The sequence below is a fragment of the Monodelphis domestica genome, chromosome 3, assembly GCF_027887165.1.
Source record: "Monodelphis domestica isolate mMonDom1 chromosome 3, mMonDom1.pri, whole genome shotgun sequence".
NCBI classification, from domain to species: domain Eukaryota; kingdom Metazoa; phylum Chordata; class Mammalia; order Didelphimorphia; family Didelphidae; genus Monodelphis; species Monodelphis domestica.
The window spans coordinates 205597072-205612395 of NC_077229.1; the positions used below are offsets into that span (position 1 = coordinate 205597072).

At 36.6% G+C, this 15324-nt stretch overlaps 1 protein-coding gene across 1 annotated transcript in view; it reads left to right on the forward strand.

The window, feature by feature from the left end:
* The first annotated feature begins 203 nt into the window (after positions 1-203).
* The window catches only part of TMEM170B (transmembrane protein 170B), a 47747-nt gene continuing 32626 nt past the window's right edge, over positions 204-15324 (forward strand). The window contains exon 1 of the mRNA XM_001377209.5: positions 204-685. Coding sequence (XP_001377246.3) covers positions 349-685 — 337 coding nt within the window. The 5' untranslated portion in view covers positions 204-348. The remainder of the gene's footprint in view (positions 686-15324) is intronic.

A 15324-nucleotide genomic window follows, 5' to 3' on the forward strand; every position in this document is an offset into this window, starting at 1 on the left:
GCGGTTCCTCGAGTGTCAAGGGCCGGCGGGCGGGCAGGCGGGTGGCAGGTGCCGCCGCCGCCGCCGCCGCCGCGGCCACCTCCTCCTCCTCCTCCTCCTCCTTTACCTCCTCCTCCGCTTCTTCTTCTAGCTTCTGTGGCGATGAGCGGGATCCCTACGGCCACCACACCTGCTTTTTGCCTGTCACCCGGAGCTTCTCGGTCCGAGTCCGGCCTCCTCCTCGACCTGCAGGGCCCCGCGGCGCGACACTGTCCCTGAAGAGGAGCGGCGGCCTCCCGGCCTCTCCCCGGTCCTATAGGGCCTGCGTTCGGGGGCCCCTTCCCTCCCCCGGCCCGCCAGCTGTCCTCAATGTCTCCCCGGCGGGGAGGGGGCTGCCTTGGAGACGCGTTGAGCAGACCCCCCCGGCGGCCCCTCCGCAGCAGCAGCCCCAGCCCCAGCCGCCGCCGCAGCAGCAGCCCCCGCGGCGCCCCGCCCCCGGCCTCGGCGGCGGAGGCCTGGAGGAGCCGCCCCCCCGCCGCCGCCCCCCGAGCCTCGCAGCCCCCGCCGCCCCGGAGCCGCGGAGAGAGCGGCGGGCGCCCCCCGGGGAAGATGAAGGCGGAGGGTGCAGATAACTCCATGATCAACCTGTCGGTGCAGCAGGTCCTGAGTCTCTGGGCCCACGGGACGGTGCTGAGGAACCTCACGGGTAAAGTCAGCGCCCCACATCCCAAAGACCTCTTGCACCCGGGGAGCCTTAGTGGGCCAATCCAGGGGGTTGGAACCGGAGGGGGGCAGTGATGTCTCTCCTCCTGGCTTGTTCGTGACATATCTCTCTCACCCCTCTGCCACTTTCCTACTAGGACGGGGGGGGGGGGGGGGGGCTTCACCAGACCTCCGTGATGGTCTTTTTAAAAAAATATTTTTGGATAATTGGTTTCCTTTGTGTTTTATTTTGTGCATTCAGAAACATTCAGAGAGAAGTCCATAGCCTTCAACAGATTGCCATAGGGATTCACGGAACAAAGGATAAGAACTTATTAGGCTAAAAAAGAATGCCCTCATCCCCCTTTCCTCTCTCCCTTCCACCCTCACCCCCCCCAGATAGTGGATTTCCAATTTTGGAGGATACTACTATTAATAATAGTAACCTTCATATAGCGCTCTAAGGTTTATTCAATCCTCATTATAGATCTGAGAGGTAAGTGCTATCATTTTTCTTATTTTAGAGATGAAGATACTGAGGCCAAAAAGGGTTAAGTAAGAGTTATAAAACTAGTAAGTACCCAAGCAGGATTTGAACTCTGGTCTTTCTGACTCCTAAGTTTAGCACTGACTCCATTTCCAGTGAAATGTATTACTTTTGGGGGCTTTCAGGTGGAGAATATTAATTTTCTATCCCAGTCCCCTTCCCCTCCTGCAATTAATTTCTTTAAATAGTATAGGAAGCATTGTAGTCCACTTCTTTGGGGGTATCTTAAAGGCTATTTAGTCTCTGTAGTAGTACTGATATTTTAGTTATGCATGCGAAGTGACTAGGATTCAAAATAGTTTATTTCCTTCCAGACATCCTTTTTTAGGTGTTGTTGCATTTTGGGAGGGAGTGTGTGAGGAGTAAGAGATTGGATATTTTTGTTTGTTTGTTTCAGATCTTCTCAAGTAATATAATGGAACTTGGATCAGACAAACCAAGTTGTCAGATTGCTTCAGCAATTTAGTTGGTTCATGATTTCTGATGAATTAGACTACAGTGAAAGCAGTGCAGGACTCAAGGTCTAATTAGAGAAGAAACATTTAACTTAAGTGTATGTGATTGTGGTATGTAATTTCCTTTAGAATTATATGAAGCTTCTCTCTAGGACAGTGAATTTTTACCCCATTTTATTTTATAAGCACAATAACTTAAACTGTAGTTACTTTTGCCTTCCAATCTGGAATAGTGGTGGAGCTTCATTCCCTCTAAGCCCTTTAAAATTTAATATTACCACACCATTCTTTCTTTACATATTCACAGTTGATAGAAATTAGTTTGATAATAGATTAAAGAAAATTTAAAAATTCATATAATATATGTACATATATGAGAGCTAACTTAGTTTTGTTTTGTGAAGCATTTAATATGAAAGTTAGATTGCTTTTTATTAACATACACAGCTTTAAAAGCATATTTTAAAATTACAAATGAAGATATAACCAGTTATGTGCTTTGCACTATAAGTGACCTGAGATTAAAAATGATTTTAGATATAAGAAGTTCAAGCTGCTTTTTATGGCTACTTAGTATTTAGTACCTCAAAAAATAAACTTGAGTATTATAATAGGTGGGTTAAAAGAAGGATTCAAAACTAACTATATATCTAAAATAACAGGTTTATTTAGCTAAAGGGAAAAGGGGAATTAGGGGATACCTAACTTTTTAACCCAAAATAGAGATTAAAACCCTTATACCTTCTATAATTATTCTAAACTAAATTCTTACAGTAGTAATTAAGGCTAGGGAGTTTTGTAGGAATAGGGCCAACGGGCCAAAGAATCTTACAATACAGGAGTCCTCTGATTCAAACAGTATCCAGTAGTAAGTCACCAGCACTGTTAAAATCCACTTCTCTGTAGCAGCAGCAGCAGCAACAGCAAGGACAGACAGAAGAAGAAGAAAGCCAAAGAAAAGGGAATCACTGGCCTTCTGGATCCACCCCAGAAATACCAGACAGAATTTAGTTCTTGAAAATATCTTAGGTGCATTCCAGTTTTGTAAAACATTAGTATTTCAGTATGTAGGAAAAAGGTAGTGTGGTGGGCACTATACTAATCCTTTGTACCCAAAATGAAAATAAATTAACAAATTAATATTTTACATTATATGGAATTAAATTCTGGAAGTAGATAGAGGAATTTGAAGTGAATTATAAGCAAGCATGTTTTAAAGTTAGTTGTCATCATTTGGAAGTTAACGTTCTTTTGGATTTAAGGTTACTGATTCATCTTGATAGCTTCACTTTGAAACCATGGTCTTAAGCATTGTCTTTGGGCAAAGTGGCATTAAGATAATAACTGGTTTTTATAGTCTAAGCTATATTCAAATAAGAGGTGTGTGCTTTTTTATAATTTAACTCTTAGTAAGGGCCACCACCCAAGGAGAAACATAAACCAAATTATTACAGATTCTTTCTTCTATTTCTCCAGGGTTTGATTTAGCTCCAGGTAACTTCATTTTTCTGGAACTTAGTTGAGGATTAAAAGGAAAAGAAAAAAAAAGACCTCTGAACAACCAAAATATGTGATTACAGTCCTTAATAATGGCCTTCAAATCAGAACCTGTTTAATCTTCCTTTACATGAAATTTTAACAAACTTTATTTTGGAGTTTTCATTAGCAGATTAGCCTGGAAGAAGGGCTGCAACAGGCTAGTACATCCTCAGAAATTTGAATTGACATGTGTGATTATAAGGTAGGGGACATATACTTAAACAAACACATACTATTAGATTTAGAGCTGGAAAGGCCCTCATAAGGTGGCTAATTCAAATCCTTTTATTTTACACATGAACTGAAATGAAGCTCATGGAAATTAAGTGACTTGCCGAGGGACACATAAAGGGAGTCATACAGGTTTGATTCCAGCTAAGGTCTTCTTATTCAAAATTCAGAATTTTTCCATGGTACTTTGCTGCCTCATGATTGAAAAGGGCAAAGGAGATCTAGGGAAATTTATTGTGAACCAAGACACATAGGTTACAGTAGGTTCTGAAAGTATAATCATGCAGTACTGTAATCAGTATTTGAAATGACCCTGTCATCAAAGAAATTTAAATTAGGTTTAATATATTCTATTTCAGAAGGTAGGGTGGTATGTAAAACATTTTTAGAAAGGTTTATATCCCAAAAGGTAGAAAACAAGCTAGCCTAAGTTGCTTATTCTTTAAGGATCTGGATTCCTTGAGAGCAAGAATTTACTAAGTATATACATATATATATATATATATACTCATGAAGTGAGGTGTTAGCATATCTGAAGTGTTTTAAATTATATTTAGAAAACAGTAAATTATTTTTTGCTTTGTCTCAACACATTGTTTAAAACATTTTGAGTCTTTAATAATAGTTCACATTTATGGGGCACTTTACTTGCAACAACATTGTTAAGCAAGAAAGGCAAGTATCATAACTTTTTTACACAAGAGGAAATTGAGGTATAGAGAAATGAAATGTTTTGACCAAGTTAATATAAATAACACATGTCGGACTTTAGATTTAAACTTGGGTCTATCATTTTCCATTCTACCAGTGGTTTCCAAGTTATGAATCTGTGGATTCTAGTGAAGCTAGGGAATCCGTTCTCAGCATTGTCACCCCCCCTCCCCCATCCCCTTAATCACTGGCTATTTATAGTATAATTACTGTCATGCAAAGCTATAAAATTAAAAGGTTGTAGAGGTTGGGAACCATTGGATTCTAATATGTTGAGTATGATAATCTTCAAAAAACAAAACAATTTGTTTATTTGAAGACTATTGATAGAGACAGCTCCTTGAATACAAATACAGTGACACTAAACTTGTGCAATATAGAAACTACTATATTAAGAAATACTAATTTAAAATATTTACATAGGCACTGGATAAATGTATAAGTAAATAAGTATTTATTAAGTGCTTACAGTGTGCTAAGCTTTGAGGATACAAATAGAAAAGCAAGATAGACACATTAACACTCAGTATAGGTTTCCTAAGAACTCTAGTCGTAAATGAGGGAATTATAGAAATTAATCCATCATTTTACAGTGCCACTTGAAATTCTCCCACTCCTTTGAAACTTCCAAAATAAACCTGGTTCAATTGTAGTATCCAGGGATTTCCCACTGTACAATTGTAACCCTGTATTAATAATTCTTTGATTTAATCCCTGATACAATAAACAATATATGCAATTTCTGATTTTGGGCCTGTGATAAGCAATATCAACTTCCTTTGATTGTTCATTGATGACAACAGTTCCTTTGAAAGTGGTTTCTTGTTGCTGTTTTGAAAACAGTAGCTTTCAAACTGAAGAGTTAGAGAATTTTGAGTGCAATCAATTGTAATCAAGATGCTTTGCTTTTAAAGCAAGACTTTCATTTGATATGCCTTCCCTAAGTAACAGTTTAACAGATCTTAAAAATTTTAATTTTTAAATAAATATAATTTAATTATTTTAGTTGAGGCTAACTTTCAAAGGTTACCAATATCAATAGATTGCTTTCTGAGGTGTTAGTGGGACTGCCTACACTGACGAAAATGTGGTTCTTGGAAGTATATTACCAAAAAAAATGTTATCAGTTCTGCTTTGGAATGGTCTGTTAATCAAACAATCTGCTTAATATCTGGACACCTTATGTTCTTAATATATCATCTACTGATGCAGATTGCAACTCATTCATGTATTCCCATTTGTTGTGATTCATATTCATGTTTTTCCATAATGCCTTCATATAGAATCTACTGAACACAATAGAGAATTTCTTCTTAATATTTTAATATTTTATGAATTCTGGTGTAGCACTTGACTTGTCCACTGGTTGTCTTTCATTCTATGCAACTAAGTCAACTCCTTTTTAGGTCATTCATGGCAGTGATAGATGTTTTTTATGTTGCCTTGTGTGTGTAAATCTTCTTTTATAACATGCTACAAGCTACTTATAAACTATCTTGAGTCTTTCCCTATCAGACAGAGAGATATCACAATAGGTAGACTGCTGAACCTGGAGTAAAGAAGAATAAATTGTAATCCAGCTCCAGACACTAGCTGTATGACCCTGGTTATTAGCTTATAACTAGTTATATTCTAGTTACTTAATCTGTGTCTACTTCAGTTTCCTCATTTGTAAAGAGGAATTAATAACAGCAGCTTCCTCCCAGGGCTTTTACATGGACAAAATGAGATTATATTTGTAAAGCACTTTGAAAACTTGAGGATGCTATCTAAATATTAATTATTGCATTACCTTTAGCTACCTTATATTTTGAATTTCCTGAGACCATAGTGTTTTATCATTATTAAATGTTTTCTCCCCCAAATAGTGTCACAGAGATTAATGCTGGCTGGAGGAAGAGCTTAAGAAGTGAAATCTAATTTAATGTCTTTTTAATTATATAGTTAGTCAGGTAAAATTGAACTGTAATTCCATTTGATTTTTTTGTTAATCCCAATAGCATGACAATGTTAACAAAGCAACTGAAGGACAAAGTTAGTGTCCAAAAGCATCTGGACTAGATTGCTTTCTACTTCATATTCAGTTCTCTATTAACCTCAATGTATTTAAAAAATGCATGGTCAAATGATTTTGTTTAAAAAATTATTTTTTAATAAAAAAAGAATTTATATTCTCTCCTTCACATCTTTCTCCCCACTTGAAAAAAAAAAACTTTAGTAAAAAATATGCATAGCCAAGCAAAGCTAATTCTTGATTTGACTGTGTCCCAAAAATATACCTCAGTCCACACCCAGAGTCCCATCGCTTCTCAGCCAGGAGGTAGGTCATGTTTCATACTCAAGAATTAAGACCTCAGGATTGATGGTTAGTCATTGATCACAACTGGTTAAGTAACTTTTCAGAATATACTTACTGATTGAGAGTCAGCAAACTCAAGTTTAAAGAATAAATCTAGGGAAGCCAGTTTTTGTATAGCCCTTGTGCTAAGAATTATTTTTAACTTTTTTGAGTACAAGAAAACTTTATTTAAAAATGTAAAAAGCATTTTTTTAGCTTTTTGAGCCTTTACAAAAAATGGTTGAGACCATTGTTTGCCAGTCCCTGGGCCAAATTATCAGACTTTCCATTTAACTACATTTCATCATCTAGATAATATTCATTTTTCCCCCCTATCGTTTTTTCCAGTTGTCCAGAATGGCCATTTGGGAGGTGGGGATTGTGTTAATTTAGGAAGTCAGTTCATGTGCCAGGACTTGATTCAATAAGCACAATGTCCTTTGCTGTCTAGGGAATCTTACTATTTATCTATATGCTACACTTCTTTAGATTATGCTTGTACATCTTTTGTGATAATGGCAAATACCTTTTGGTAAGTCTTCCTGTTTTATGCTTCACATCATATTGATAACCAGAAGATTGTTGAACAGTTATTTCTGTGGTTGCATTTATGTCATAATGTGCTCAATGGTTATAACAGCATGTTTAAATATACTAAAGAAAAGAATGGCTTCATGAGTTTTGGCATTCTGTCAAATAGATCAGAAAGAAACCTGTGTGTAACTTAGGATATAGTCTTTGAGGGTAGCTTCAGATAAAATATATAATATTACTGATGTACTTGAAAAATCATAATTTTAAGATCTGTTAAAGTGTAACTTAAGGAACATCAAACTGGGGACTTGCTTTAAAAACATAAGGTATCTTGTTTTACAGTAGAGGCTTTCAAAACCCTGCTCCATTCAGATCATCTACCTTGACATTCTAATCTGAAAGTTATTGTTTCAAGTAACAAGGGGAACCATGTTAAAGATGCCCAGGAGACACCTAGAGTCTTTACATAGACCAATTTTTTTAAACTAACAAATTTTAATTAGGCACAGGGGAATCTTATATTTACATTTTTTCAGTTGTGTAACTTAAGATGTGCTCTATTTTAAAGAATAATCAGTGAAAGTATGCTTTCTTCTCATGTATTCATTAAGGGTACAGTAAATTTGTTCATAGATCATTCCATAACAATTTTTTAAAGATGTAAGAGAAGGCTATAGGTCAATAGTTCCTGGTAGAACTAACAGGTGTGGTTGCTCAGATATTGTCAGGGATCCTTAAAAGCCAGTAGTTATTCAGTAAGCATTTACTAAGAGCCTAGTATGTACCAAGTGCTGTTTTAATCACTGGTGATAGAAAAAAAAGAAGCAAAAGACAATTCTTGCCCTCTAGGAACACAATGTAGTAAGGACCTCACAGTTTAATGAGTAAATAGTAGAGAGTAAGAAAGGTACCAAAGAATTAGAGAGCTATTTTTTTTTATAAGGGAAGAGGCTGAGTTGCTTGCTTTTGATTTCTGCTAAAATTCTAGAATATATTATTTTTTTTCAGTTGGATTTTTTAAAAATTTTAAACATTATTTTATTTGGTAATTTCCAAACATTATTCACTGGAAACAAAGATCATTTTCTTTTCCTCCCCTCCCCCCCTCCCACCACCTTTCCCTCTCCCATAGCCAACGCAAGATTCCACTGGTTATCACATGTGTTCTTGACTCGAACCCATTTCCCTGTTATTGGTATTTGCATTAGAGTGTTCATTTAGAGTCTCTCCTCAGGCATATCCCCTCAACCCCTGTAGTCAAGCAGTTGCTTTTCATCGGTGTTTTTACTCCCACAGTTTATCCTCTGCTTGTGGATAGTATTTTTTAGATCCCTGCAGATTGTTCAGGGACATTGCATTGACACTAATGGAGAAGTCCATTACCTTCGATTGTACCACAGTATATCAGTCTCTGTGTACATTGTTTTCCTGGCTCTGCTCCTTTCGCTCTGTATCACTTCCTGGAGGTTGTTCCAGTCTCCATGGAATTCCTCCACTTTATTATTCCTTTTAGCACAATAGTATTCCATCACTAACATATACCACAATTTGTTCAGCCATTCCCCAATTGATGGGCATCCCCTCGTTTTCCAATTTTTGGCCACCACAAAGAGTGCAGCTATGAATATTCTTGAAAGTCTTTTTCCTTATTATTTCTTTGTGGTACAAACCCAACAGTGCTATAGCTGGATCAAAGGGCAGACAGTTTTATCACCCTTTGGGCATAGTTCCAAATTGCCCTCCAGAATGGCTGGATCAATTCACAACTCCACCAGCAATGAATTAGTGTCCCCACTTTGCCACATCCCCTCCAGCATTCATTACTTTCCATAGCTGTCATGTTAGCCAATCTGCTAGGTGTGAGGTGATACCTCAGAGTTGTTTTTATTTGCATCTCTCTGATTATAAGGGATGTAGAGCACTTTTTCATGTGCTTATTAATAGTTTTGATTTCTTTGGCTGAGAACTGCCTGTTCATGTCCCTTGCCCATTTATCAATTGGAGAATGGCTTGATTTTTTTGTACAATTGATTTAGTTCTTTGTAAATTTGAGTAATTAAACCTTTGTCAGAGGTTTTTATGAAGATTGTTTCCCAATTTGTTGCTACCCTTCTGATTTTGGTTACATTGGTTTTGTTTGTACAAAACCTTTTTAATTTGATGTATTCCAGATTATTTATTTTGCATTTTGTAACTCTTTCCAAGTCTTGCTTTGGTTTGAAGTTGTTCCCTTCCCAAAGGTCTGACATGTATGCTATTCTGTGTTTGCCTAATTTTCTTATAGTTTCCTTCTTTATGTTCAAGTCATTCACCCATTTTGAATTTATCTTGGTGTAGGGTATGAGGTGTTGATCTAAACCTAATCTTTCCCACACTGTCCTCCAATTTTCCCAGCAGTTTTTATGAAATAGTGGATTTTTGTCCCAAAAGCTGGGATCTTTGGGTTTGTCATATACTGTCTTGCTGAGGTCGCTTGCCCCCCAGTCTATTCCATTGATCCTCCTTTCTGTCTCTTAGCCAGTACCAGATTGTTTTGGTGACCGCTGCTTTATAATATAGTCTGAGATCTGGGACTGCAAGGCCCCCTTCCTTTGTATTTTTTTTTTCATTATTTCCCTGGATATCCTTCATCTTTTGTTCTTCCAAATGAACTTTGTTATGGTTTTTTCTAAATCAGTAAAAAAAATTTTTGGAAGTTCCATGGGTATGGCACTAAATAGATAGATGAGTTTGGGTAGGATGGGCATTTTTATTATATTGGCTCGTCCTACCCATGAGCAGTTAATGTTCTTCTAATTGTTCAAGTCTAGTTTTAGTTGTGTGGAAAGTGTTTTGTAGTTGTGTTCATATAGTTCCTGTGTTTGTCTCGGGAGATAGATTCCTAAGTATTTTATTTTGTCTAAGGTAATTTTGAATGGGATTTCTCTTTCTAGTTCTTACTGCTGAGCTGTGTTGGAATTATATAGAAATGCTGATGACTTATGTGGGTTTATTTTGTATCCTGCAACTTTGCTAAAGTTGTTGATTATTTTGATTAGCTTTTTGGTTGAATCTCTAGGATTCTTTAAGTAGACCATCATGTCATCTGCAAAGAGCGATAATTTGGTCTCCTCCTTGCCTATTTTAATGCCTTCAATTTCTTTTTCTTCTCTAATTGCTACTGCTCTCTAGAACATATTATTAAAGGAATGATCTGTTGACCTTTAGAAAGAGAAATGATGGTCACTGAATGACTCAAGAAGAGACAATACCAGACTAGCATCATTTCCGTTTTTTTCACTGAAGGGCCATTGGATTTGTAGATATGTGTGTGTGTGTGTGTGTGTGTGTATATATATATACATATATATGTAATATAGTTTACTTATATTTGAATAAAGCATTTTTGACAGTCTTTTTATTGTGAACAAGATAGAAAGGAATGGCCTACATGATGGTATAGATAAGTGAATTCAGGACTTGATGAGTGGCAGGACCTAAAGAGTAATTGTTAATAGGTCTAATGTCACCTCTCTAGCAAAGTACTGCACAGGGATATCTTTGATCCCATTTTGTTCAACAACATAGAGATTTGATTGATGGAGTAGATGGCATGCTTATCAAATTTGCTGGTGTCATAAAGCTGATATTTGTATCAGGAACTTTGAATGACATAGTTGCCATTCAAAAACATCTGGACAGTCTAGCATGCTGAACTGAAACTACCAAGATTAAATTTAATAGGGGTAAAATCAGAAATTTAAGTTTAAAAAAATCTTTCTGAATATTCCATGGAGAATCATTGCTATACAACACTCAAAAAGAATAACTTCTTACTACATTGAAAGCTTTGTTGTCTAGAATATTAGAGGAGATAGCCCCACTGTACTGTGCTTTGGGTCAGAACACATCTGAAGTGTAGTATTTGTTAAAAGTTTGATTTTCTCTTGTAGGATATACTATTTTTTCTTGGGTAAATTATTTTTGGTCATTAAGCATTTATATTTCGTGGAATGCTGTATTCCATGTTTTTTGTGGGTGCTAAATTATGTTGATCCTTACCTGTGTTGCTTCAGTACTTGAATTCTTTCTGGCTGCTGGATATTTATTTTTTCTTTGACCTTGATTTTGGCTATAAGGGTGATAAGTTTTCATTTGGAGATTTCTATTGATGTGAAATCAATGGGTTCTTTCTCTTCCCACTTTGCTCTCTGGTTCTTGTAGGTCTGGAAAATTTTCTTTTATGGGTTTCTAATGAAATAGTTCTTCTATTTTTTCATTCTTTTGATTTTGTTTTATTGCTTCTTGATGTCTTACTTTCCACTTGCTCAGTTCCAATTTTTTTTTTAATATATTTTATTTGATCATTTCCAAGCATTATTCGTTAAAGACATAGATCATTTTCTTTTCCTCCCCCCCACCCCCCATAGCCGACGCGTAAGTCCACTGGGCATTAGATGTTTTCTTGATTTGAACCCATTGCTTTGTTGATAGTATTTGCATTAGAGTGTTCATTTAAAGTCTATCCTCTGTCATGTCCCCTCAACCTCTGTATTCAGGCAGTTGCTTTTTCTCGGTGTTTCCACTCCCATAGTTTATCCTTTGCTTATGAATGGTGTTTTTTTTCTCCTGGATCCCTGAAAGTTGTTCAGGGACATTACACTGCCCCTAATGGAGAAGTCCATTACGTTCGATTATACCACAGTGTATTAGTCTCTGTGTACAATGTTCTCCTGGTTCTGCTCCTCTCGCTCTGCATCACTTCCTGGAGGTTGTTCCAGTCTCCATGGAACTTCTCCACTTTATTATTCCTTTGAGCACAATAGTATTCCATCACCAACATATACCACAGTTTGTTCAGCCATTCCCCAATTGATGGGCATCCCCTCGTTTTCCAGTTTTGGGCCACCACAAAGAGCGCAGCTATGAATATTTTTGTACAAGTCTTTGTGTCCATTATCTCTTTGGGGTACAGACCCAGCAGTGCTATGGCTGGGTCAAAGGGTAGATATTCTTTTGTCGCCCTTTGGGCATAGTTCCAAATTGCCCTCCAGAATGGTTGGATCAGTTCACAACTCCACCAGCAATGAATTAATGTCCCTACTTTGCCACATCCCCTCCAGCATTCATTACTTTCCTTTGCTGTTATGTTAGCCAATCTGCTAGGTGTGAGGTGATACCTCAGAGTTGTTTTGATTTGCATCTCTCTGATTATAAGAGATGTAGAACACTTCTTCATGTGCTTGTTAATAGTTTTGATTTCTTTATCTGAGAACTGCCTATCCATTTCCCTTGCCCATTTATCAATTGGAGAATGGCTTGATTTTTTGTACAATTGATTTAGCTCATTATAAATATGAGTAATTAAACCTTTGTCAGAGGTTTCTATGAAGATTTTTTCCCAATTTGTTGTTTCCCTTCTGATTTTAGTTATATTGGTTTTGTTTGTACAAAAGCTTTTTAGTTTGATGTAGTCAAAATTATTTATTTTACATTTTGTGATTCTTTCTATCTCTTGCTTGGTTTTAAAGCCTTTCCCCTCCCAAAGGTCTGACATGTATACTATTCTGTGTTTACCCAATTTACTTATGGTTTCCTTCTTTATGTTTAAGTCACTCACCCATTTTGAATTTATCTTGGTGTAGGGTGTGAGGTGTTGATCTATTCCTAGTCTCTCCCACACTGTCTTCCAATTTTCCCAGCAGTTTTTATCGAATAGTGGATTTTTGTCCCAAAAGCTGGGATCTTTGGGTGTATCGTATACTGTCTTGCTGAGGTCGTTTTCCCCCAGTCTATTCCACTGATCTTCCTTTCTGTTTCTTAGCCAGTACCAAATTGTTTTGATGACTGCTGCTTTGTAATATAGTTTGAGGTCTGGGACTGCAAGGCCCCCATCATATGTGTTTTTTTTCATTATTTCCCTGGATATCCTTGATCTTTTGTTCTTCCAAATGAACTTTGTTATGGTTTTTTCTAAATCAGTGAAGAAGTATTTTGGTAGTTCAATGGGTATGGCACTAAATAGATAAATAAGTTTGGGTAGGATGGTCATTTTTATTATATTGGCTCGTCCTATCCATGAGCAGTTAATGTTTTTCCAATTGTTCAAGTCTAGTTTTAGTTGTGTGGCGAGTGTTTTGTAGTTGTGTTCATATAGTTCCTGTGTTTGTCTTGGGAGATAGATTCCTAGGTATTTTATTTTGTCTAAGGTGATTTTGAATGGGATTTCTCTTTCTAGTTCTTGCTGCTGAGCTGTGTTGGAGATATATAGAAAAGCTGATGATTTATGTGGGTTTATTTTGTATCCTGCAACTTTGCTAAAGTTGTTGATTATTTCAATTAGCTTTTTGGTTGAATCTCTAGGATTCTTTAAGTAGACCATCATGTCATCCGCAAAGAGTGATAACTTGGTCTCCTCCTTGCCTATTCTGATGCCTTCAATTTCTTTATCTTCTCTAATTGCTACTGCTAGTGTTTCTAGTACAATGTCAAATAGTAGAGGTGATAATGGGCATCCTTGTTTCACTCCTGATCTTATTGGGAATGCATCTAGTTTATCCCCATTGCAGATGATATTAGCTGTTGGTTTTAGATATATACTGTTTATTATTTTTAGGAATGACCCTTCTATTCCTATGCTTTCTAGTGTTTTTAATAGGAATGGGTGTTGTATTTTATCAAAGGCTTTTTCTGCATCTATTGAGATAATCATGTGGTTCTTGCTAGTTTGCTTGTTGATGTGGTCAATTATGTGGATGGTTTTCCTAATGTTGAACCAGCCCTGCATCCCTGGTATGAATCCTACTTGATCATGGTGAATGATCCTTCTGATCACTTGCTGGAGTCTTTTTGCTAGTATCCTATTTAAAATTTTTGCATCTATATTCATTAGGGAGATTGGTCTATAGTTTTCTTTCTCTGTTTTTGACCTGCCTGGTTTTGGAATCAGTACCATGTTTGTGTCGTAAAAGGAGTTTGGTAGAACTCCCTCTTTGCTTATTATGTCAAATAGTTTGTATAGTATTGGGGTTAACTGTTCTCTGAATGTTTGATAGAATTCACAGGTGAATCCATCAGGCCCTGGGGATTTTTTCTTAGGAAGTTCTTTGATGGCTTGATGGATTTCAATTTCTGATATGGGATTATTTAAGAATTCTATTTCCTCTTCTGTTAGTCTAGGCAGTTTGTATTTTTGTATATATTCATCCATTTCTCCTAAATTGGTGTATTTATTGCCATATAATTGGGCAAAGTAATTTCTAATGATTGCCTTAATTTCCTCCTCATTGGAGGTGCTGTCCCCCTTTTCATCTTTAATGCTGTGAATTTGCTTTTCTTCCTTCCTTTTTTTAATTAGATTGACCAGTACTTTGTCTATTTTGTTTGTTTTTTCAAAGTACCAGCTTCTTGTCTTATTTATTAAATCAATAGTTCTATCACTTTCGATTTTATTAATTTCTCCCTTAATTTTTAGGATTTCTAATTTGGTTTTCTGCTGGGGGTTTTTAATTTGATCGCTTTCGAGTTTTTTCAATTGCATTTCCAATTGATTGATCTCTGCTCTCCCTTGTTTGTTAATATGAGCTTTCAGGGATATGAATTTGCCTCTGATTACTGCTTTGGCTGCATCCCAAAAGGTTTGAAAGGATGTTTCGCCATTGTCATTTTCCTTGATGAAATTATTAATTGTTTCTATGATTTCTTCTTTAGCTAAACGGTTTTGGAGTATCATATTGTTTAATTTCCAATTGGTTTTAGATTTGGTTTTCCATGTACCATTACTAATCATTATTTTTATTGCCTTGTGATCTGAGAAGGCTGCATTCATTATTTCTGCTTTTTTGCATTTGTGTGCTATGTTTCTGTGACCTAATGTATGGTCAATTTTTGTGAATGTGCCATGTGGTGCTGAGAAGAAGGTGTATTCCTTTTTATCCCTATTTATTTTTCTCCATATGTCTATTAATTCTAATTTTTCTAAGATTTCATTCACTTCTTTTACCTCTTTCTTATTTATTTTTTGATTTGATTTATCTAAATTTGATAATGGTTGGTGTAAGTCTCCCACTAGTATGGTTTTATTGTCTATTTCTTCCTTCAATTCTCCTAGTTTCTCCATTAGAAATTTGGGTGCTATATTATTTGGTGCATACATGTTGATTAATGATATTTCCTCATTGTCTAGAGTCCCTTTTAACAAAATATAATTACCTTCCCTATCCCTTTTGATCAGGTCTATTTTTGCATTGGCTTTATCAGATATCATGATTACCACTCCTGCCTTCTTTCTATCAGTTGAGGCCCAGAAG